This window comes from Neoarius graeffei, chromosome 25 (assembly GCF_027579695.1).
Source record: "Neoarius graeffei isolate fNeoGra1 chromosome 25, fNeoGra1.pri, whole genome shotgun sequence".
Classification (NCBI taxonomy): domain Eukaryota; kingdom Metazoa; phylum Chordata; class Actinopteri; order Siluriformes; family Ariidae; genus Neoarius; species Neoarius graeffei.
Genome location: NC_083593.1, coordinates 6,147,700 through 6,171,794, shown reverse-complemented (window position 1 = coordinate 6,171,794; position 24,095 = coordinate 6,147,700). Strand labels below are relative to the sequence as shown.

General features: G+C 39.9%; 1 protein-coding gene and 1 pseudogene across 1 annotated transcript in view; both read left to right on the top strand.

Annotated features, from left to right (window-relative positions):
* ksr1a (kinase suppressor of ras 1a) overlaps positions 1-12,793 on the top strand; it is a 63,294-nt gene extending 50,501 nt beyond the window's left edge. Inside the window, exons 10-19 of the mRNA XM_060909622.1 lie at positions 3,194-3,362; positions 3,688-3,729; positions 4,115-4,163; positions 4,259-4,322; positions 4,402-4,907; positions 7,818-7,914; positions 8,053-8,186; positions 8,283-8,414; positions 8,504-8,639; positions 8,987-12,793. Of these exons, the coding sequence (XP_060765605.1) occupies positions 3,194-3,362; positions 3,688-3,729; positions 4,115-4,163; positions 4,259-4,322; positions 4,402-4,907; positions 7,818-7,914; positions 8,053-8,186; positions 8,283-8,414; positions 8,504-8,639; positions 8,987-9,133 (1,476 nt within the window). The 3' untranslated portion in view covers positions 9,134-12,793. The remainder of the gene's footprint in view (positions 1-3,193; positions 3,363-3,687; positions 3,730-4,114; positions 4,164-4,258; positions 4,323-4,401; positions 4,908-7,817; positions 7,915-8,052; positions 8,187-8,282; positions 8,415-8,503; positions 8,640-8,986) is intronic.
* A 2,966-nt stretch (positions 12,794-15,759) lies between these two features.
* Positions 15,760-22,709, top strand: LOC132873797 (galectin-9B-like; annotated as a pseudogene).
* Positions 22,710-24,095: the final 1,386 nt, after the last annotated feature.

Here is a 24,095-nt window from a genome sequence, read left to right as displayed (position 1 = left end):
ACCTCATGAATTTTATTGTTTTTTCAAAATAAACATATTTCAATTTTGATTCTTGCAACACATTCCAACCCCCCACCCCCACCCCCACTAACCCTGTACGAACGGAGCAGGAGTCTGGTTCGCATTGCCGGCAGTAAGTCAGACCTGTTCCCGGTGCATGTTGGACTCCGTCAGGGCTGCCCTTTGTCACCGGTTCTGTTCATAATTTTTATGGACAGAATTTCTAGGCGCAGCCAGGGGCCGGAAGGAATCCTGTTTGGGAACCACAGGATTTCATCTCTGCTTTTTGCGGATGATGTTGTCCTGTTGGCTTCTTCAAACCAGGACCTTCAGCATGCACTGGGGCGGTTTGCAGTCGAGTGTGAAGCGGCTGGGATGAGAATCAGCACCTCCAAGTCCGAGGCCATGGTTCTCGACCGGAAAAGGGTGGCTTGCCCTCTCCAGGTTGGTGGAGAAGTCCTGCCTCAAGTGGAGGAGTTTAAGTATCTCGGGATCTTGTTCACAAGTGAGGGAAGGATGGAGCGTGAGATCGACAGGCGGATCGGTGCAGCCTCCGCAGTGATGCGGTCGCTTTACCGGTCCGTCGTGGTGAAGAAGGAGCTGAGCCAAAAGGCGAAGCTCTCAATTTACCGGTCGATCTACGTTCCGACTCTCACCTATGGTCATGAGCTTTGGGTAATGACAGAAAGAACAAGATCGCGGATACAAGCGGCTGAAATGAGTTTCCTTCGCAGGGTGGCTGGGCGCTCCCTTAGAGATAGGGTGAGAAGCACAGTCACTCGGGAGGAGCTCGGAGTAGAGCCGCTGCTCCTCCACATCGAGAGGAACCAGCTGAGGTGGCTCGGGCATCTTTTTCGGATGCCTCCTGGACGCCTCCCTGGGGAGGTGTTCCAGGCATGTCCCCCCGGGAGGAGGCCCCGGGGAAGACCCAGGACACGCTGGAGGGACTATGTCTCTCGGCTGGCCTGGGAACGCCTCGGTGTTCTTCCCGAGGAGCTGGCCGAGGTGTCTGGGGAAAGGGAAGTTTGGGCTTCCATGCTTAGACTGCTGCCTCCGCGACCCGGTCCTGGATAAGCGGAAGAAGACGAGACGAGACGAGGCAACACATTCCAAAAAAGTTGGGACAGTAAAGCATTTACTGCTTTATAATGCTGTCATTCCTTCTCACAACACTTAAAAGATGTTTAGGGACTGAAGACACGAAGCGACGAAGCATTTCAGGTGTTACTTTATCCCGTTCTTCTTGCACACACTTCTTCAGGTGTGCAACAGTATGGGGTCGTTGTTGTCATATTTTTCATTTCAGAATTCTCCACACATTCTCTCTCGGGGACAGAGGGGACACCTTCTTCTTCCACAGCCACGCCTTTGTAATGTGTGCACAATGTGGTTTTGCATTGTCTTGTTAAAATCTCCCTGGAAAAGATGTCGTCTTGAAGGCAGCATATGTTGCTCCAAAATCTCAGTGTACTTTTCTGCATTAATGCTCCATCACAGAAGTGTAAGTTAGCTTTGCTAAGGGCACTGACACAGCCCCATACCATGACACGCTCTGGCTTTTGGACTTGTTCCTGGTAACAGTCTGGATGCTCCTTTTTGTTTTTGGTCCAGAGCACACGGCGTCCATTTCTTCCAAAACAAGACCTGGAATACTGATTCGTCTGACCACAATACACATTTCCACTGTGTGATGGTCCATCCCAGACGCCTCTGAATCCAGAGAAGTCGATGGCGCTTTTGGATACAGTTAATATAAGGCTTCATTTTTACCCAGTAAAGTTAAAACTAGTGTTTGTTACTGTAAGTCCATATCATAGTGCTTGACAAAGTAATCCTGAGCCCATGTGGTTCTATCAGCTGTAGATGAATGATGGTTCTTGGTGCAGTGCCATCTGAGGAATCAGAAATCACAGGTGTTCAGCTTAGGCTTGTGCCCTTGCACTTTGCGCACCGAAATTCCTCCAGATTCCTTGAATCATTTAATGATATTCTGCACCGTAGAGGGTGAAATATCCAAATCCCTTCATATCTGTCTTTGAGGAACATTGTTTTTAAACATTTCAATAATTTTCTCATACATTTATTGACACACTGAAGATCCTCAGCCCATCTTTGCTCCTCAGAGACTAGGCCTTTCCTGGATACTGATTTTGTACCAAACCACGATTACAATCACCTGTTGACATCAACTGTTTCTAATCACATCATTATTTAATTGTTTTACCTCATTACTAACCCTGCCCCCATCCCCATCCCAACTTTCTTTGGAATGTGTTTCAGGCCTGAAGCGCAGGAATGGAATGGATGTATATTAACAAATGAAATGAAGTTGGCCAGAGGGGGGAAAAATTCAGTATCTTGGGTTCATGCAATGACATACAAGTCAAAGTAACTTTAGAAATCACTGCTTTCTTTTCCTTCCTGTCCCAATGTGTTCTGATTTGGAGTTGTGGAAACTCTAAGTAAAAAAACAGATCTACATGAACTTCTTTTAGCTATTGAGCTGAATAACTTTTAATTACCAAATTAACAAATCTAGTTAGTTATTTAAATAACAAATATAGAACTGCAGTAGCTAACAGTCTTATAGTACTGTAATACAATTTTTTGGGGAAAAAAAACCGTCATGTGTTCAGAAACATTTGACTGGCAGTGTACTTCATTTCCGTGAATGCAATATTGCAAGGAACTATAGAGGAGTCATTTTTGAGTAGAGAAATATTGAAATTTTGAGTGAATTTACTGTCATGTGACTTTTTTTTTTTTTTCTCATCTACTACAAGAAAACCAATAGCACCAGCAGGAAAGTTGGACTTGACAAAAATGTATACGACTGCACAAACTAACATTTTTTTATATGAATGAAGTATTTTTCTTGCAAAAAAGTATGGCAAAAGTTGACTCCAAAATTCTCAGATTTCTTGAGTCTTGATTATTATTTAATTGCTTGTATTATAACATGCCATGAAGTCAGCAGAGGTTTAGCTGATGATCACTAAACTATTAAAGCATCCAGAAAATTATGAGGTGTAATGGCAGATTTAAGCCCTTGTGTAAGACCATTCATCGTCATCTGCTCAGCTTTATGTTTCAGTTTGTTTGAAAAGGTGAAGTGTTTTTGATTCTAATGATCATTACCTGAGGTTGTAAGGTTTAAACTGACGATCAACATGGTACGACATTCTCTCCCAAGGATCATCCATCTGTGATGAATCAGTTGGACTCCAGCAGTAACCCGTCCTCCACCACGTCCTCCACCCCGTCATCCCCGGCACCATTCCAGCAGAGTAACCCATCCAGTGCCACCCCACCCCCCAACCCTTCACCCAAAAACCACCGTGACAACCGCTTTAACTTCCCAGGTGAGTGTTTGGACACAACAGGACACTTTTATCGAATCAAAAGTATGACTTATTATTATTGGTATATTTATTGTATACTTATAGGTCCAAAAGTCTAAGACCAAGGTTTTTATTTAGGAATAGAATTAATAGAAGTTATAGAACTAATATAACTTTGGGAAATGAGCCCCCTTTCAAACATTTCTTCCTTCTGGTTCACATGTAACATGCTAACACAGATTATTCAAAAGTCATGTATGTGGGTTTTGACTTGCCTTTTAACCTTAGACTATTTTTTCTTTGTCGTCTCCCTGCCTGTTGATTTCTCCATCCCTCTTTCCCTAAGCTGCCTTCTACTTTCAGCATAGACAACAGTTTATCTTCCCCGGTGAGTTAAAGATGACCTGTCAATTTTCGCACCTTGTAACTTTTCCTAAAAGTGTTCCAGTCCAGCTACCAGCTTGTTGTATGCATCTAAGAAGTCGAGCTTCTTTAGATTATTTATTTTTACTTGTTTGAGTGAGAGTTTGCATGCTGATGTTTGGGTTTTTTTGTTTTTTTTTTACTCTTCTTGTTGAAATGATTTGCATGGACTTGATATTGTCACGTTGGTTTTGTTCACCTCCTACTGGTGAGTGGTGGCATTGCTTGTCTGGTCAGTGTCTCATAAACGGATGTTCAGGTGTCAAAAGGAAACGGGCTGTTCGCCAAGATTCCAACTGCACAATCCAAATATTTGTGTTTTGGTGTCTTGATGCTCGTTGTTTTTTCAGATGTGTCCAGTTCCAACACACTTCACCCAGAAGGCCTACCAGACACAGTGTAAGATAGATGTCAGATGATCTAAAAAATGTATTATTTCTTGTAAATTGTAGGTGTCATTATGGTGCTTAATCTTTCCACTTCCCGTTCCTCAGGAATGAGACAGACCCATCAGAGGAGGACGTGCATGCCAAGCTGGCTGAGCATGAAGACGGAGAAGTAAGTTACTACTGTGATCCAGCCATACTCAGAAATAAGTTGATATGAGACACGTGATTCAGATGTCTTTCTGCTTCAGGAGGAAGAGGAAGACGAGGATGCGGAAGCAGAGGAGCAAGATGACGCAAGCGTAGAGGAGGAAGATGGGCAGGAGGAAGCTGAAGAAGAAGAGGAAGAGGAGGAGGAGGAAGATGAGGTGAGCTTTGAAGAGACAAACGGAGGCTCAGATGGTGAAGGAGATGGAGACGAGCTGGATGATCTGCCCAGCGCAAGAGGCAGTGGGCCCTGGAAGGGTCCTGTCTCACGCAAGGCCAGCCAGACCAGTGTCTACCTGCAGGAGTGGGACATCCCTTTTGAGCAGCTTGACCTGGGTGAGCTGATCGGCAAGGGTCGCTGGGGACGGGTACACCGGGGCCGCTGGCACGGCGAGGTGGCCATCCGCCTGCTGGAGATTGATGGCAACAATCAGGACCATCTCAAGCTTTTCAAGAAGGAGGTAATGAACTACAGGCAAACCCGCCACGAGAACGTGGTGCTGTTCATGGGGGCCTGCATGGCACCGCCACACCTTGCCATCATCACCAGGTCAGTCAGAGCTACTTTATTTTTTTCTTATTACCTTATTTATGCATGTAACATGTATTTTTGTATAATAGTATTGGTTTTTAGTATTTATAGATTTATAGATATCCAGGCAAAATTCCAACATTACATTGGTTTTATATAAGCTAATGTTGTCAGGTTAGCTTATGTGGGCCAGCTGGCTAGCATTAGCAGTAAAGATGAATAGACATTTATCAGTATGACTTAAAATCCTCTCAGAAATCCTCACATTAGGACATGTTGGCTGGCTAGCATTAGGAATGAATATTATTAAAATTTAAGCATGTAATCCAAATAATTCTCATAAAAATCCTGTCATGTTAGTTCATGTTAGCTAGCTGACTAGCATTGGGAGTAAATATGAATAAAGAATTACTGATAATGAGTTAAAAATCCTCTCAGAAATTCTCAGGTTTACTCATGGTATCTAGCGAGGCTAAGATTAGGCTTTTATACATCTATGAACCTGAGGCAAAATTCCTCTCAGAAATCCTCTCATGTTAGCTTATTTTAGCTAACTGGCAAACTTTAGAAGTGATAATTAATAAACAGTTATTAAAATGAGGTAAAAATCCTCTCAGAAATCCTCAGATTCACTCATGGTATCTAATGAGGCTAAGATTAGGCTTTTATACATGTTTAAATTTGAGGTAAAATCCTCTCAAATCCTCTCATGTTAGCTTATTTTAGCTAACTGGCAAACTTTGAATGTGATAATTAATAAACAGTTAATAAAATGAGGTAAAAAAATAAAATAAAATCCTCTCAGAAATTCTCAGGATCACTCATGGTATCTAGCTAGGCTAAGATTAGGCTTTTATACATCTATGAATCTGAGGTAAAATCTTCTCAGAAATCCTCTCATGTTAGCTTATTTTAGCTAACTGGCAAACTTTAGAAGTGACAATTAATAAACAGTTATTAAAATGAGGTAAAAAAAAAAAAATCCTCTCAGAAATTGTCATGTTAGCTAATGTTAGTTACTTCACTAACTTTGAGTGAAGATTATTAACATTTATGAATATATAGACAGAAATATAACATTTTTATGACTTATAAAAGCATCACAAAAGCTCACTAATGTTAGATAGCTTGCTAGAGCATTATCAGTGAAGATAATTAATATTTATAATGTAAAAGTCCTGTTTTTTTAGCTCATGTTAGCCAGCATTAGTGTTACAACCCCGATTCCAAAAAAGTTGGGACAAAGTACAAATTGTAAATAAAAACGGAATGCAATAATTTACAGATCTCAAAAACTGATCTTGTATTCACAATAGAACATAGACAACATATCAAATGTCGAAAGTGAGACATTTTGAAATTTCATGCCAAATATTGGCTCATTTGAAATTTCATGACAGCAACACATCTCAAAAAAGTTGGGACAGGGGCAATAAGAGGCTGGAAAAGTTAAAGGTACAAAAAAGGAACAGCTGGAGGACCAAACTGCAACTCATTAGGTCAATTGGCAATAGGTCATTAACATGACTGGGTATAAAAAGAGCATCTTGGAGTGGCAGCGGCTCTCAGAAGTAAAGATGGGAAGAGGATCACCAATCCCCCTAATTCTGCGCCGACAAATAGTGAAGCAATATCAGAAAGGAGTTTGACAGTGTAAAATTGCAAAGAGTTTGAACATATCATCATCTACAGTGCATAATATCATCAAAAGATTCAGAGAATCTGGAAGAATCTCTGTGCGTAAGGGTCAAGGCCGGAAAACCATACTGGGTGCCCGTGATCTTCGGGCCCTTAGACGGCACTGCATCACATACAGGCATGCTTCTGTATTGGAAATCACAAAATGGGCTCAGGAATATTTCCAGAGAACATTATCTGTGAACACAATTCACCGTGCCATCCGCTGTTGCCAGCTAAAACTCTATAGTTCAAAGAAGAAGGTATATCCAGAAGGTATATCCAGGTTCTAGAGCAACATATGCTTGCATCCAGATGACGTCTCTTTCAGGGAAGACCTTGCATTTTCCAACATGACAATGCCAAACCACATACTGCATCAATTACAGCATCATGGCTGCGTAGAAGAAGGGTCCGGGTACTGAACTGGCCAGCCTGCAGTCCAGATCTTTCACTCATAGAAAACATTTGGCGCATCATAAAACGGAAGATACGACAGAAAAGACCTAAGACAGTTGAGCAACTAGAATCCTACATTAGACAAGAATGGGTTAACATTCCTATCCCTAAACTTGAGCAACTTGTCTCCTCAGTCCCCAGACGTTTACAGACTGTTGTAAAGAGAAAAGGGGATGTCTCACAGTGGTAAACATGGCCTTGTCCCAACTTTTTTGAGATGTGTTGTTGTCATGAAATTTAAAATCACCTAATTTTTCTCTTTAAATGATACATTTTCTCAGTTTAAACATTTGATATGTCATCTATGTTCTATTCTGAATAAAATCTGGAATTTTGAAACTTCCACATCATTGCATTCCGTTTTTATTTACAATTTGTACTTTGTCCCAACTTTTTTGGAATTGGGGTTGTAAAAGTTATATACATTTAGAATTGTAACTTAAAAACCCAATCAGAAGTCCTGTCAGGTTAGCTCATGTTAGCTAACTGAATAGCTTTAGCTGTGAAAATTCTGAAAATATATGAATATGAATTTAAAATCCTCTCAGAAATTCTGTCCAGTTAGCTCATGTGGCTATAGTATCTGACTAAATACAGTTTTCAGTAAAAAAAAAAATTACAAATATAAAATTCAAAATCACTTATCTGGTCTACAGTTGGCTAAATTTCTACTTATATTAGACTTACATCTGACATGGCAGAATTATTATTATGATAAATAACACATATGGTAGTTATGATCACTATAATAAGTTACATTAATTCAGTACCGTATCTGAAATTCCTTCTTAGCTTCTGCAAAGGCCGGACGTTGTACTCTGTTGTGAGAGATACAAAGAACACACTAGACATCAACAAGACGAGACAGATTGCCCAGGAGATTGTGAAGGTAACTAGTGTAATTAGCCTTATTGTTAGCTATCTTTAGCTATCATTAGCTACATAATACTAGTCTGCATATGTTCGTGTGATCTTCTCGCACTTCTCTTTGTCCCTGCTGTTTCTCACTGGCTTCTTATTCCATTAGGGAATGGGTTACTTGCATGCAAAGGGCATCGTTCACAAGGACCTGAAATCGAAGAACGTCTTTCACGACACCAACAAAGTAGTAATCGCTGACTTTGGACTTTTTGGAATCTCAGGAGTGGTTCAGGAGGGAAGGTAAATATTTCTTCCTTCTTTTGTCGATATGACATTGTGTGTGACATAATAATTTTGCTTGGGGGAAATAGATACCGTGTGTGTGTGTGTGTTCAGGCGAGAGAATGAGCTGAAGCTTCCTCACGGCTGGATTTGCTACCTGGCTCCGGAGATTGTGCGCAAGATGAGTCCCGGCAACAACGAGGACCGCTTGCCCTTTTCCAATGCAGCTGATGTATACGCCTTTGGGTGAGAGCGTGTTTCACGTTTTTCTACAGCAGAATGGTTTCATGCTTAAACTACCGTAGCAACTGACGGACCAATCATTGTGCTTTCAGCACTATTTGGTACGAGCTGCAAGCGAGGGACTGGCCGATCACCAACCAGCCAGCAGAAGCCACCATCTGGCAGGTGGGCAGTGGAGAGGGCATCAAGAAAGTGCTGGCGGAGATCAGCCTGGGCAAAGAAGTCACGGTGAGCAATCACATAGAATATTGTTAAATGTTTAATGGCCTGGATGCATGACTTATGATTAGTCATTGAAATATAACTGCACAATTTAAATCCTTGCTTTAGGACGGCATAATAGAAATAGCTTGCACATCAAAAGGAAGTTTGCATGTGCAAAAATTTGTGCACTCACCATGTACATACATCATATCTCTTATTAAAAATGAACACTCTTTCAATGTTAGACAATATTGGAAAAAGCTGGAAATCACTAGAAATATTGTGCCAAGAAGTGTGTTCTCAGCTTTGTGTATCTTCAGTATTCACAAATGTCAATCAACTCCTTTTTCTTGTGTAACCCATGCTCTCAGGAGATCCTGTCAGCCTGCTGGGCGTACGACCTGCGCGAGCGACCCACATTCACGCAACTGGCCGACATGCTGGAGAAACTGCCCAAGCTCAACCGCAGACTCTCGCACCCTGGACACTTCTGGAAATCCGCAGAGTATGTATTGTAATGGCAGGATGGAGACGCAGGGACACATCAAAATGTCTGGCAACATTTACTCTACCCAGCTCGCCCTTTTGACAGAGATGCAAGAATGTCTCAGCAGACTTTGTGATTCTTCTCAATCTCAGAGTGGAAACAAGAGGAAGTGTAAAGTTGTGTTCAGTTTACTGACATTTGGTTGAATCCTGAGAAATTGTGATTGACCACAAATTGCATTTCATTTCTCTTTAAACAGAAATACGCTACCATTCAAAAGTTTGTATACCCCTGCTCATAAATGAGCATTAAATTGACTATTTACATTTGTGTAAAAATGTATAAAATACACAGCCTGGTCAAAAAAAAAGTCGCCATTTGGATTTAAATACACAAATACTTAAGAGCCTTTGATTGAATAATTACTGCAGTGATTAATATGTTTCAGCTGACAACAATTCTTTTAACCCTAACTGATGCAGTAAGTAGCTTCTCATTTCTTTAACAACCATGTCGGGAGATGGATCCCGTAGTCATGAAAAAGATTTTACTGCGTTTCAGAAGGTCAAATCATTGGCCTGGATCAAGCAAAGAAAACAACTAAGGAGATTGCTGAAGTGACTGGAACTGGGTTCAGAACTGTCCAATGCATTATTAAAACCTGGAAGTATAGTGATAAACCCTCAACTTCAAGGAAAAACTGTGAACTGAAAAATCTTGACTGACCATGATCAGAGATCACTTAAAATGCTTGGTGAAGTCGAATCGTAAAAGATTAACAGTGGAACTCACAGCTATGTTTAATGGTGACAGTAAGACCACACAGTTTCCACACACACAATGTGACAAGAACATACAAGATGGGTATGTCAGGGTAAAAAGGGAAGCACATGAAGCGATGCACCCATCATGCATAATGGCCACTGTACAAGCCTCTGGAGGCAGTGTGATGATCTGGGGCTGCTTCAGTTGGTCAGTTCAAACCTCAGAAACATTATGTGACAATAAAAGGAAGTCAACTGATGACCTGAATGTGCTGAATGACCAGGTTATCATCGCATCAACGGATTTTTTTTTCTTCCCTGATGGCACGGGCATAAAATTAGAGCTCAGATTGTAAAAGAGTGGTTCAGGGAGCATGAGGAATCATTTTCACACATGAATTAACCACCGCAGAGTCCTGACCGAAAGCCCACTGAAAGTTTTTGGGATGCTGGAGAAGACTTTACAGAGTGGTTCGACTCTCCAGTCGTCAAGACGCAATCTCGGCAAAAATTAATGCAACTCTGGACGGAAATAAATGTTGTGACATTGCATAAACCTGTAGAAACAATGCCATGGTAAATGTGCACGATAATCAAAGCTAAAGGTGGTCCAACGTGTGATTTTTTTTTTTTGGCCGGGCAGTGGAGCTAAAAGTACATGCTACAGTATGAATGTGCTCAAACTTTTGATTAGTCGTGGACAAAAATTTGTGCTAGCTGAACTAATATCGCAAAACTATTTTTTGTTTAAAAGCATTATTTTATGCTAAGCAGGGCACAGGAATGAAAAATTGTTGCTTGTGCTTGGAGAATATTAATGTTGTTTTTCTTTTCTTTTATTCCCCATCATTACCCCGTCTTCCTTTCTGTCTGTGAGCAGAACCTACACTAACATCTGACCTTGTTTTCATATTAATAAACGTTCTTTTCCCTTCTTCTGATTTGCCTGATAACAACCTAACCTCTTGCTTTTCTCTCTTCTGTCTGACTTTCCTTTTCACCGTCCTTTAGGTTGTAGCTGAAACACTAAAGCAATGCAAAACAAAAAGCCCCAGATCTGCCTTGCATGCATACTGAAATAAAGAACTCGTGGACTCTGAGCAGAAACAAGACGCACTTCCTGCTCCCAACGTTCCGGCGTGTGATCTTCCGCCTTTGCTTGCTGTCCTTGGAGGGGAGGCCGCTTTGGCAATGCACGGAAACTGAGCAACTCTCGCCTCCGCTGTTTCTGAGTATTCCCTTTGGAGTGTGCGCTGTAAGCCTCTTTCTTCACTCTCTCTCTCTCTCTCTCTCTCTCTCTCTCTCTCCTGCGTCTTGGACGAATCTGAACTTATGAGATGTAGCGTCTGCCTGGTGGAATTTTTCTCCCTCTTGTGGCAGCCTGTCCCTCCTCTTTTTTTTTTAGGACACTTCTTCACTTCTTTTCCCTTGTGACTGGATGCACCACACTCTTTCTTCCTTCTTCCTACACTTTGTTTTTGGACTCCAGCTCCTTCAACGATGTGCACTATTGCTTCTCTGATAAACAGGCTCACTCGTCACGGTCTTTCTGCACAGACTGACTATAAATGCTGTCGTACCCTTTGCTGCATAGTGGTGCCCAATGACTCAACACCACCAAATGTCTTTTAAAGGAACAGGATGGCCAGAAATATATATTTTGAATCACCCTAACCCAGAATGTAGTCAATCAACAAAAACACGTTGGCACAGGCATAAGTAAAGGAAGCGAATAGTCTCTAGTATCACATTGGGTGAATTGCATGCCTAAATCATCACACACTCACTTCAGAAATATTGTTGGCTCAAAAACACTGTCTACCCAGAAACAGCAGAATGAGTCTGTGTAAAATAAATATCAAATCACAAATATATTACCGTTCAAACCACAATCATCTAATGCACAGTAATTCAAAAGTTGACGCATTAAGCTTAAAATTTGCAGAAATTTATTTTCGTCTTACACAAACAAGCAGTTTGTTGTCCAAACAGCGAATGTCCAAAACGTTGCATTTCTTTCGATCAAATTTCTAAAGAATGTTCATTTCTGAATTCTAAAATAGCTTAAAATTAGCTTGACTATATACAGTGACTGTTCATTCTCTAAAAATAGTTTAAATAGCTATTAAACTGCTTGATTTTAAAAGCAACCACACAAATATCTTGCTATTACGAAATGTCAGTTCGTAGAAACAACATCTACCGTATTTCACAACTTAACATAGTTTGAGGCAAGTATATGATAGTTTAACATGATATCCTGTAAAGATAAGAAAGTGCTTTTCTTTAGTTTCTACAAGGTTTTCTTTAGATAGATAGCTACATTACAAACTCGACAGTAAAATATATTTCAATGTGAGCTTCTATTAATTGTTAGTAATTAATTAAAGACAGCTTGATTTTAAAAGTAGAAAAGCAAACAACTTGTTACCAGGACATGCTAGTCAAACTACGGTAGCTCGCTAATATTTTGCTAAAACGCTGCTATTGCTGTTCATAAGTAGCTAGACTAGACACCGAGACACAGATACACATTTGATGTAAAGATATGTAGGAATTATTCTTTAATTTGTAAATAATTAATGTTCAGTACAAAAGACTAAAGCTAGCTAGCTGCATTAGAAGCTACAGTACATAGTAAAATAGTTTAAAAGTAGCTCAGCTACGGTTACTAAAATTGTAAAGTTAACGATAAACTTCTAATTTGATTTTAAAAGTAAGTATACTAACAACTAGGAAACAGTTAAAAAAGTAGCTAGGCTAAACACTTAGTTTCACAGCATTGACTGTTCTTGTTTCGCTAGCTACAAGATGGCTGCTACTAGATAGATAGATAGATAGATAGATAGATACCAGTATTTCATAATAATAATAATAATGTAAAGATATTTAACAAGTTATTTCAGTTGGAGGTAATGCATGATGTTTTGAACATGGTATCAAAATAAACAAATATTCTTTAGTTTGAAAAAAAGGTTTTGCAAAATGTTAAACTAAAGCTAGCTACACTAGATGTAACTTGGTAAAAAAAAAAAGCTTAAAACTTGCTTAACAATGTAGCTGTTTAGCTGCTAAAATACTTTAAGTACAAACTACTTAGTTTTATACATAACCATGCTAAGAACGTGCTAGAAGTAAATGTTAGTTAAGCCAAAGAGCAATGCTAGCAAAGGATAGCAATGCTAGCTTCAATTTGTTTAAAAAAAAATCAAAATACTCAATTAGCTACATTATAAGCTACACTAAAATTGAACATAGCTGGGGTGTCGTGGCTCAGGTGGATAAGGCGCCATACCATAAATCCGAGGACCTGGGTTCGATTCCGACCTGAGGTCATTTCCCGATCTCTCCCACTCATTTCCTGTCTCTACACTGTCCTATCCAATAAAGGTGAAAAAGCCCCCCAAAAATTGAACATAGCTTAACTCCAATCAGTAAAACAAAAACTATTTGATTTTAAAAGTAGTATTAGGAAATGTGAGTTAAACTAGCTAGCTGACAGCTTTGCTAATTATAAGGAACACTGCTGCTAATGTTCAGCTATTTTTGTTTGACTAGCTACCAGACATCTGCTCTTCCTACTCAAAGCATATTATAAAGATAGTATAAAAATGACTCCTTCTATAAAGATTGAAAAATTCTACTATTTATCACCTCAGCAGTTTGAGGTGAGTGTGTGATTTTATTTATTTATTTATTTTTTAGTCATGCAGTTTTCAAATATGCAAACCTCACGACTTGTTAGCGCTATCAGCTGTGTAGCTTTGTCGGGATGCGAAAAGGCAAGTTTAACACACCAGACATGTCTTTGTTGATTAGCTACATTTGGATTAAAACAAAACAAAAACGTGTGTAAAATTGTATTTTTTGGCTGAACTGTTTGTTTAAAAGTAAGAAGGATGAAAAAAATAGAAAGAAAAAGAGATGCCTGTGCTGTGAGTGCTAAAAGAGCCATTGCCTCACGAGTCAGGGCAATAAAATGAAGTGTTTGCTGAAGTAAACGGGACATGTGTGTGTATCCGTTACGAGTGTTTACTCGAGTGTGACAATGAGCCAAAGAGAAGCACTGTTGTTTTCTCAAGTTTTTTTTTTCCTCCTCATGTAGCGTAAAATGTTTAATAGTAATACGAAGCAGTGACACGGCCATGTTTCATTGAGCTAGTAACCGTTACCTCTTGTAATGTCTGTGTGTGTAGTGGTGTGTGTGTGTGTGTGTGTGAGACAGAGAGAGAGGAATAATATGATGTAAGAATAAAAGCCTGGAGTGTATTGTGGTTTGAAAATACTGATGACTTGTAAGATATACATGTAACAAAAATTTATTTATTGTACAGCGAATGAACCGAATTCTTTTCATATTTATATGGGCGTTTTATATTATATATACATATATATTAATATATAATGTACTACATTTTGGAAGATGTATTGCTCCCCTGTTCCAGATGTATATATCTCTATATTTTTTCATGTACAAAAACAGGCTGTAAAATAGTTGTTTTTCTTTCTTTCTTTTTTTTTTTAGAATGGGTCAATACATGTTCTGTCATGTACAAATACATATTTTTGTATTGCATGTGGCTATTATACTGTATATGATAAACGTTTTTCTGTTTTCCTCCTTGAGAAACAATAAAGCTGTGCTCGCATTTCTAACAGCGATTTGGCAACGTTTTTACAAAATCACATAATATACACTCACCGGCCACTTGAACAGGAACTTGTTGTTGATTCTAAGGCCAAGTTTACATTAGACCGTATCTGTCTCGTTTTCTTCGCGGATGCACTGTCCGTTTACATTAAACCGCCTGGAAACGCCGGGAAACGGGAATCCGCCAGCGTCCACGTATTCAATCCAGATCGTGTCAGCTCCGGTGCTGTGTAAACATTGAGATACGCAGATATGCTGTGCTGAGCTCTAGCTGGCGTCGTCATTGGACAACGTCACTGTGACATCCACCTTCCTGATTCGCTGGCGTTGGTCATGTGACGCAACTGCTGAAAAACGGCGTGGACTTCCGCCTTGTATCACCTTTCATTAAAGAGTATAAAAGTATGAAAATACTGATGCAAATACCGCCCATTGTGTAGTTATGATTGTCTTTAGGCTTGCCATCCTTCCACTTGCAAGTGGTAAGTGATATGCGCTGGGATCACACACACAGCGGCTCAGTCCCGAATCACTGCTTGTGCACTTCACTCGCGCGCTCTGTGAGCTGCGCAGGGCCGGAGTGCGCACCCTCCAGAGGGCACTCGCTGTTCAGGGCGAAGTGATTTGGAGCGCAGGATGCCTGCGGAGCCGAGCGTATCCGTGTATTGGTGTTGCTGTGTGCACACTAATCGTTTTAAAAACGTTAATCTGATGATCCGCTGATACGGTCTAATGTAAACATGGGCTAAGATTCCTGTTCTTGGCTGCAGAACCCAATGTGGTCTTCTTCTGTTGCATGCTGAGATGCTTTTCTGCTCACTACGGTTGTAAAGAGTGATTATATGAGTTGTTATATCCTTCCTGGTCAAAACGCTTGAACCAATCTGTCCATTTCCCTCTGACCTCTCTTACCAACAAGGCATTTGTTTCCACCCACAGAACTGTCGCTCACTCACTTGAAGTTTTTTGTTTTTCGCACCATTCTGTGTAAACTCTAGAGACCGTTGTGAGTGAAAACCCCAGGAGATCAGCAGTTTCTGAAATACTCAAACCAGTCCATCTGGTTCAAACCAACACCCATGCCACAGTGCAAGAAAGTCACACTTTGAGATCACAGTTTTTCCCATTCTGATCTTTGAACATTGTGAATGTTAACTGAAGCTCTTGATTTGTATCTGCATGATTGTGCTGCTGTCAAGGGATCGGCTGATTAGAGAACTGCATCAAACACACAGCAGGTAGATGGATATTTCTTGTAAAGTGGCCGGTGAGTATATACTGTTCTATTCTGCACTGTACTATGCTATACGAAGTGACATTTCAAACACTAAATGGCCAGATGTTCTGTTTGTTGTTGCTAGTGGAAATAGATCCCAAAGCTCTTCAGCTCGCTGGCAAGCCAGCTCACATTCAGTGCTACAGTCCCGTTAAAGGTGCATCCGGTGAAATTGACATCCCTTCTTCCTTTTTCACCTTAATATGATGAGCTTTCACATTTTAAGTCAAAAGTTATATTCAAACTTTGGCACACAATTGTAGTTTAGCATTACTTTGAGCAGGCTTCATGTAAAGGTAATGGGCATGGCCTAAAATGTGATGGTGGAATTTGATGTTAGTAGTGCTTCGGATGATAATATAGTTCACGGGTATTTAGTAATTTGATAAAACTTGACATACAAATGTAAATGAAATGTTTCTTGAGGCGAGTGTGTGATAATTCAGGCCAAATTTGGAGGCTCTTGAATTTCTTTCCTTGTCTTCATGAGCCACGTAGCTCCAGTGTAGAACTGGCTGAGCAAATAGTTTGGCACTGAGTGTGTATATATGTGTGTGTGTGTGTGTTTGTGTGTGATTTACAGCTGAAACAATTTATAAAATTGTCCTGAACATGAACAAAAGCAAAACTGAAATATCTTTCAGATCATGTCAAACCTTTCAATTATGTGTTTGTTTGTTTTTTTACTATGATAAAAATCAAATTATTTAGGTATCAGACAGGGAGAAGGAGCCATGCAATAATTCTTGTTGTGGCAAGGTGAGGTGAATCATTTACTCAGTCTGTTTGTGCCTAGTAGTGCTGTATTCATTTGTTTTATGAAGTGTTATATGATAACAACCTCACCCAGTAAAACGAAACGTTCACGCAGCTGACAGGTTCGTCTGATATTGTTCAAGGTCATACAGTATCAACATGGCCAACCACCACCCATCCCTAAATCCGGTGAGCACTTCGTGTTTGATTTGTTCGTGTCAGTTTAAGCTTTTTAGCCTTACAATTGATTGATTATCTATCTATCTATCTATCTATCTATCTATCTATCTATCTATCTATCTATCTATCTATCTATCTATCTATCTATCTATCTGTTTAAATTGATATTGACATCCAAATGATGATCAGATGTTTGGTTTCTGTATAGTTTATTCTGTAAAGCTCGTTTTCAAGAAGGGTGCCAATAATTCTGTGTTAGTTTATTACCTAACTTTATGATATGCTCATAAAAATATGGGTATAAAGCTTATTTCCGGGTATATTCACTACTACATTGTCAGGTCTGTTTTAATCAGTGGACTTGTTCAATTTTATCTGATTCACATGAACATCACTGTAGTGTTTTAGCAAGTAAAAGCCTATTGCATTAAGGCATATTGATCTAATATTATTATGAGATTATTATTACTTTTATAATAATAATAATAATCTCATCTCATTATTTCTAGCCGCTTTATCCTGTTCTACAGGGTTGCAGGCAAGCTGGATCCTATCCCAGCTGACTACGGGCGAAAGGCGGGGTACACCCTGGACAAGTCGCCAGGTCATCACAGGGCTGACACAGAGACACAGACAACCATTCACACTCACATTCACACCTACGGTCAATTTAGAGCCACCAGTTAACCTAACCTGCATGTCTTTGGACTGTGGGGGAAACCGGAGCACCCGGAGGAAACCCATGCGGACATGGGGAGAACATGCAAACTCCACACAGAAAGGCCCTCGCCGGCCACGGGGCTTGAACCCGAACCTTCTTGCTGTGAGGCGACAGCGCTAACCACTACACCACCGTGCTGCCCAATAATAATAATAATAATAATAATAATAATAAGCCAGTTTTTAGATATTTTTCACTTTTCGAGCTTGAAATTATCTACCACTTACTAATTTTCCAATTAATTTGCTTCTTTCTAGAAAGAAATGTTTAAAATTAGAAACATTGCCAACAGAGCAAAAGTATTTTCAGCTTGAAATGAGTAAAAATGTTTTGACGGATTAATAATCTTATATTTGATTAATTGTTTTCTCATTGTGGGAAATACTAAATAGATTTGACCATACGCGAATCAATGTAAAGCCTTTAAATAATGTATGTGAATACTTTTCTCTCAGTTTAGTCCAGCTCCAGAAATAGTACGTGAATATAAAATAGGAAACATTATAAATTCCTTCATTTTTTTTAAATTACTTTGTCAATAAATGTTGTTAAACACGTGAAATAATTACATTGTGCTTGAAATCGTCGTTTCCTCCCGATCAGACATAAAGCTCCCGTTTGCAGGTTGTATCCAAGGCGGCCTGTTTGAAGAGAAGACCATCACTGTGATAGGACGAGTTTCAGTGAGAAACGGCGTGATGGTCAAGATGTTGAAAATTGGGTTATATGAACCCACCTGATCTTTGTGTCTTTATTTTATGGACAGGTTTTGTGTGAATTTGCAATGTGGAACTAAGGCATTGAGTGATATCGCCCTTCACTAGCAATGAGAGGCCATTTTTTAAAGTAGCTGTCATAGTGTTGTGTAATGTATCACATTAAAGAGCATGAAGATCTGAATTGAAAACTTGTTTAATTTTGTAAATATGTTTAAAAAAAAACAAAAAGTTATGAACATCTGAAAATCCAGTGTTTTATAAAATTTCCATTTCTGTCCGTTGCCCTGGTCACGAACAAGCAATCATTTTCCATTGGTTTAATTTTCCATTCATGAGAAAAAACCTCAATCAGAAATTAACAGACCAAAAAGTAAAACATAAAGAGATTTAGAATGTTGAGTATCAGGGTAAGAATTACAGATAAAGGCTTCTTCTTGTCGATCACAATTCTGCACTGAGAAGGCTTAAAAGTAATACATTAGTGAAATTGGTCCATCCTTTGTGTTTAAACATAAAAAGCAGAGTTTAGCGGTATGTTCACTTTAAATTGTGGACATTGAGCGGATGAATGACGGTGGTGCTCGAATACACTGTGTATACAGTGGGGAAAACAAGTATTTGATCCCTTGCTGATTTTGTTGGTTTACCCACTAAGAAAGACTTGATCAGTCTGTAATTTTAATGGTAGGTGTATTCTAACATGTGGAGACAGAATATCAAAAATAAAATCCAGAAAATAACTTTTAAATATCTATATTAATTTATTTGCATTTTATTGAGAAAAAGAAGTATTTGATCTCCTAGTAACCATCAAGAGTTCTTGTTAATACAGACAAGTTAGACTCTCCAAATTACCTTGTCACCTAAATTGAAGACACCTGATATCACTAATGACTTGTATAAAAGCCACCTGGCCACAGAATCAATCAGTTTGTCAGACTCCAAACTCTCCAACATGGGAAAGACTAAAGAGCTTTCTGTGGATTTAAGGGAGAAGATTGTAGACCTGCACAAGACCGGTATGGGCTACAAAACCATTAGCAAGAAGCTGGGCGTTAAGGTGACAACTGTTGGTGCAATTGTGCGCAAGTACAAGACTCACAACATGATCATCAATCGACCTAGGTCTGGGGCTCCAAACAAGATCTCACCTCGTGGGGTTTCCAGGATCATGAGAACGGTGAGAAATAGACCTAATACAACACGGGCAGAGTTAGTGGATGATCTTAAAGCAGCTGGGATCACAGTCACCAAGCAAACAGTTGGTAACACTTTACACCGCAATGGTCTAACATCTTGCAGTGCTCGCAAAGTACCCCTGCTTAAGAAAGCACATGTGCAGGCCCGCCTGAACTTTGCCAATGAACATCTGAATGACTTGGAGAGTGACTGGGAGAAGGTGTTATGGTCAGATGAGACCAAAATTGAGCTCTTTGGCATCAGTTCAACCCGTCATGTCTGGAGGGAGAGACATGCTGCTTATGACCCCAAGAACACCATCCCCACTGTCAAGCATGGAGGTGGTAACATTATGCTTTGGGGGTGTTTTTCTGCACAGGGCACAGGGCTACTTCACCGTATCAATGGGAAGATGGACGGAGTCATGTACCATAAAATCCTAAGTGAAAACCTCCTTCCCTCTGCCAGGAAGCTTAAAATGGGTCGTGGATGGGTCTTCCAGCAGGATAATGACCCAAAGCATACAGCCAAGGCAACCAAGGAATGGCTGAAGAAGAAACATATCAAGGTCATGGAGTGGCCCAGCCAGTCTCCGGACCTGAATCCTATAGAAAATCTATGGAGAGAGCTGAAGCTCAGAGTTGCCAAGCGACAGCCACGGAATCTTGATGATTTAGAGGTCATTTGCAAAGAAGAGTGGACCAAAATTCCTCCTAATATGTGCAGAAACCTGGTCATCAACTACAAAAAACGTCTGACCTCTGTGCTTGCTAATAAGGGGTTTGCCACAAAGTACTAAGTCCTTTTGGCAAGAGGGTTCAAATACTTATTTTCCTCAATAAAATGCAAATAAATTAATACAAATTCTTTAAAGTCGATTTCTTGATTTTCTTTGTGATATTCTGTCTCAGCATGTTAGACTACACCTACCATTAATATTACAGACTGATCGAGTCTTTATTAGTGGCCAAACCAACAAAATCAGCAAGGGATCAAATACTTGTTTTCCCCACTGTAAGAGGCTCAAACTTTTGTTAATTCTCTTCAAAACAGTATCACTGATATTTATACATCTCATTTTTTCTCCAGAAAAGAAAAAAATTGGAAAATCATTGATTTCTAGGAAGGATACAAAATTTTCCTCAGTGATCTGATCTTTCACGGGTGCTAGACAACAAAGTGTTCAGCCAATTTTATTGGAAAATCAAGTCAACATGAGAGATTCGAATCATGAATTTCAAGCTGATTGAACCAACAGTGAATGAGTGAGTGAGTGAGTGAGTGAGTGAGTGAGTGAGTGAGCTGGACGCAACAACAAAACACACGGACCAGTGACGAATATCACTAAAAAACCCAAGATGGCAGTGCTTGTGAATTTGGTGTATTGCATCACACAATGTTAAAAAACGCTTAAAGTCAAAGCTCATCACAACGCCGCACAAAATTAACAATATATTCCGTAAATATGTTATTTATTCTTGAATCAAGACTAGGTTTATGTAGATTAAACACTTTTAAATGTCTTTAAAGGCCAAACGAAAACATGCTGTTCTCCCAGACAAATATACGGGAGGTTCATCAGCGCAGCGGCGTGCTGTCAAGCCTACCTTCACTTCCTTCAGTCCACACTACTGCGGTAACTCGGGTCATGTGGTGTGTAACATGCTGTAGAGTTCCCGCTGGGGTTCAGCGCAACAGACAAAACACACCCCATTTCCTCGAGGCTCTGACTTCACCCTCACCTTCCTGATCAACTGAGACTCCTGTTCGGTTTGCCTGGGGTTTTTTTTCATTGGTTTTTCTCTTATATTTATTTTGCAGGCGGCACGGTGGTGTAGTGGTTAGCGCTGTCGCCTCACAGCAAGAAGGTCCTGGGTTCGAGCCCCGGGGCCGGCGAGGGCCTTTCTGTGTGGAGTTTGCATGTTCTCCCCGTGTCCGCGTGGGTTTCCTCCGGGTGCTCCGGTTTCCCCCACAGTCCAAAGACATGCAGGTTAGGTTAACTGGTGACTCTAAATTGACCGTAGGTGTGAATGTGAGTGTGAATGGTTGTCTGTGTCTATGTGTCAGCCCTGTGATGACCTGGCGACTTGTCCAGGGTGTACCCCGCCTTTCGCCCGTAGTCAGCTGGGATAGGCTCCAGCTCGCCTGCGACCCTGTAGAAGGATAAAGCGGCTAGAGATAATGAGATGAGATTTATTCTGCACTGCTGTAGTGATCTTATTTACTACTGCTCTAATCTGTGCACTGTGCTGTGTGACTGTATTGCTCATACAAAACCAATAAAGTATCTATCTATCTATCTATCTATCTATCTATCTATCAGTTTATCCATCTATCTTGTTTCAGGTGATCGTGAACAGTGCCCTTTTCCTTGAGCACTTGCATCGTCTCCCTGTCTCTCATGTGAATACCATTGTTGTGGACGGAGGTGTAGAGATCACATCCATCGCTTTCCAGAACCCAGCTGTGAAAACCGATTTAAGCAGCCAGAGGAGACGAGGTCCCGAAGCAAGCTGATCATGGATCCCGAAGCAACCATGGATCAGCTTGGAATATGCAAAGACATTAGCAGAACGAAAGCCCGAAACAGACGGTTGCTTCTTTCGCTGTCGCTGTAGTTGTAGAACTTTTTCGAATGTACGTATATCAGTAATCTATGTCTATTGTTTGAATGTTTCTCTCCACTGATACTGTGCTATCTTTCTTCACAGGCACCTCCTCCATACAGTTCTCCACCTAAGAACAACATATCCCATAATCCTTTGCAGCATTGGAACTTTGCTCGATGAGCTTGCACAGTGCAGTGAAGTTGAGAGGTGTGTATTATTGATGCAAAGACACAGCAAACATGTCTGAACTGATTAATAGTAAAATTTGTAAATGAGATTTTTCCTAAAAGTACATTCAGAGGTTTCATTTTATGATGAAGAAATATTTTCGCAATCTCAATAAAAAGGCTGTATTATAGATTAAAAAACAACAATTTGTTTCAGAAGTCTCTTTTACAGACACACAACGTATCACTCATAATTGTGTACACTGTAATCTCCAGTCTTTTATTACTCTTTTGATGTTTATTACAGGTTGAAGGTCAGAATTTTCCATTATTTTCCTTGACAGGATGCAGTTCACATTACACATTCACCGAACCCGATCTGTCCCGCCTGTTCAATTTCACACCACATTTTACTTCCACTGAAATAATTCGTTTCAGGTGAGCATCACATGTGACACTTGGTGCTACAGGATCTTGGTGAACGGCACACAAATGATCACCTACAACCACCGTCACTTCCTGTTTCAGCAGATAGACATCCTGGAGGTTGATGGAAATGTCAGCGTCAGTTCTGTCACGGTTTAAGTCCATATTGTAACATGTAATGCTTTAAATTATAAACTGTAAGACTAGATAGAGTCTGTGACTAAAGTCACAGTAATTTGCATTAGCTGTTATAAACCGGGACGAACGGGAAGAGATAGAGAATGACGCTTCGTGAGGGAAGAGTTGCACCCTGCCGCCCTGAACTAAATAAATAAATAAAACTGATTGAAAAAAATCATGAAAATTGACAGTTATAAGTGATTGAAAAAAATCCCGTTTTTCATGGATCATTCCAGATCAGTGATCCGGATCAGCACCAAAAGTCATAGCAACATAATTCAGCCCAGAAGTATTCTTCATGTTAAATTTGGTGATGATTGGTTGAAAACTGAGGGAGAAATAGCGTCCTAAAAAACATTAGGAGAATAATAAAATAGAAAGATCCTGAAATAGAGTAACAATTTGCGCCAGTTAACAATTAACCAGTTCAGACCAGTAAAATACTTTAAATATATTTTATTTTATTCCAATCAGCAGTACATACGGTATTGTATTCTGGGAAAATTATACAGTATCAAAAGATGTAAAGATTGCGACACAAACACTGCTGTGACTATACTGTACTATATACAATATAGTAATAACGAGATTTTCTCGCTATGCTCGACACAGTAGATAAACCCCAGTGAGCCATGAGTCTTTTTTATAATTAATTGATTCCGTCGCTGTTGTTCTCATTGTTTCTGTACTTTTGATGTCAGATATTTATTCTTGGACTGAAAAGAATTGCTTAGAATATAGTTGGGTTTTTTAATATATTTTTGATACTTTCAAATATATTTACGATGTATATTTGACAATAAAAGAGTTAAAACCGCAGTATGATTACAATGCGGTAGCAGAGATTTTATGGGAATATCCTGTTATTAATGTGTTGTCCTGTAAAGATATAGTCTTCAGGAAGAAGGTAGCAACTTTACTAATATCAGACTTGGACAGAATTTGGGTTTGGTGATAAGATTGAGACATGGTTTGAGTTTGGTTGGGAAAATGGGGAAAGATTTGGATTTAGGGTGAGACTGGGGCAAAATTTAGGCTTGAGGATAAAACTGGGACAGAAGTAGGATTTGGGGATAACACTGAGACAAGAACTGGGTGTGAGGGTAAGATGGGGCAGACTTTTGGCTTGAGGGTTAAAAACAGGGGACAGGGATTTTAGTTTGAGGGGACAGACTGGGACAGGAAATGGGTTTGGGGGTATGAGTCAAGTCAAGTTTATTTGTATAGCGCTTTTAACAATAAACATTGTCGCAAAGCAGCTTTACACAATTTGAACGACTTAAAACATGAGCTAATTTTATCCCTAAACTATCCCCAATGAGCACGCCTGTGGCAACGGTGGCAAGGAAAAACTCCCTCAGACGA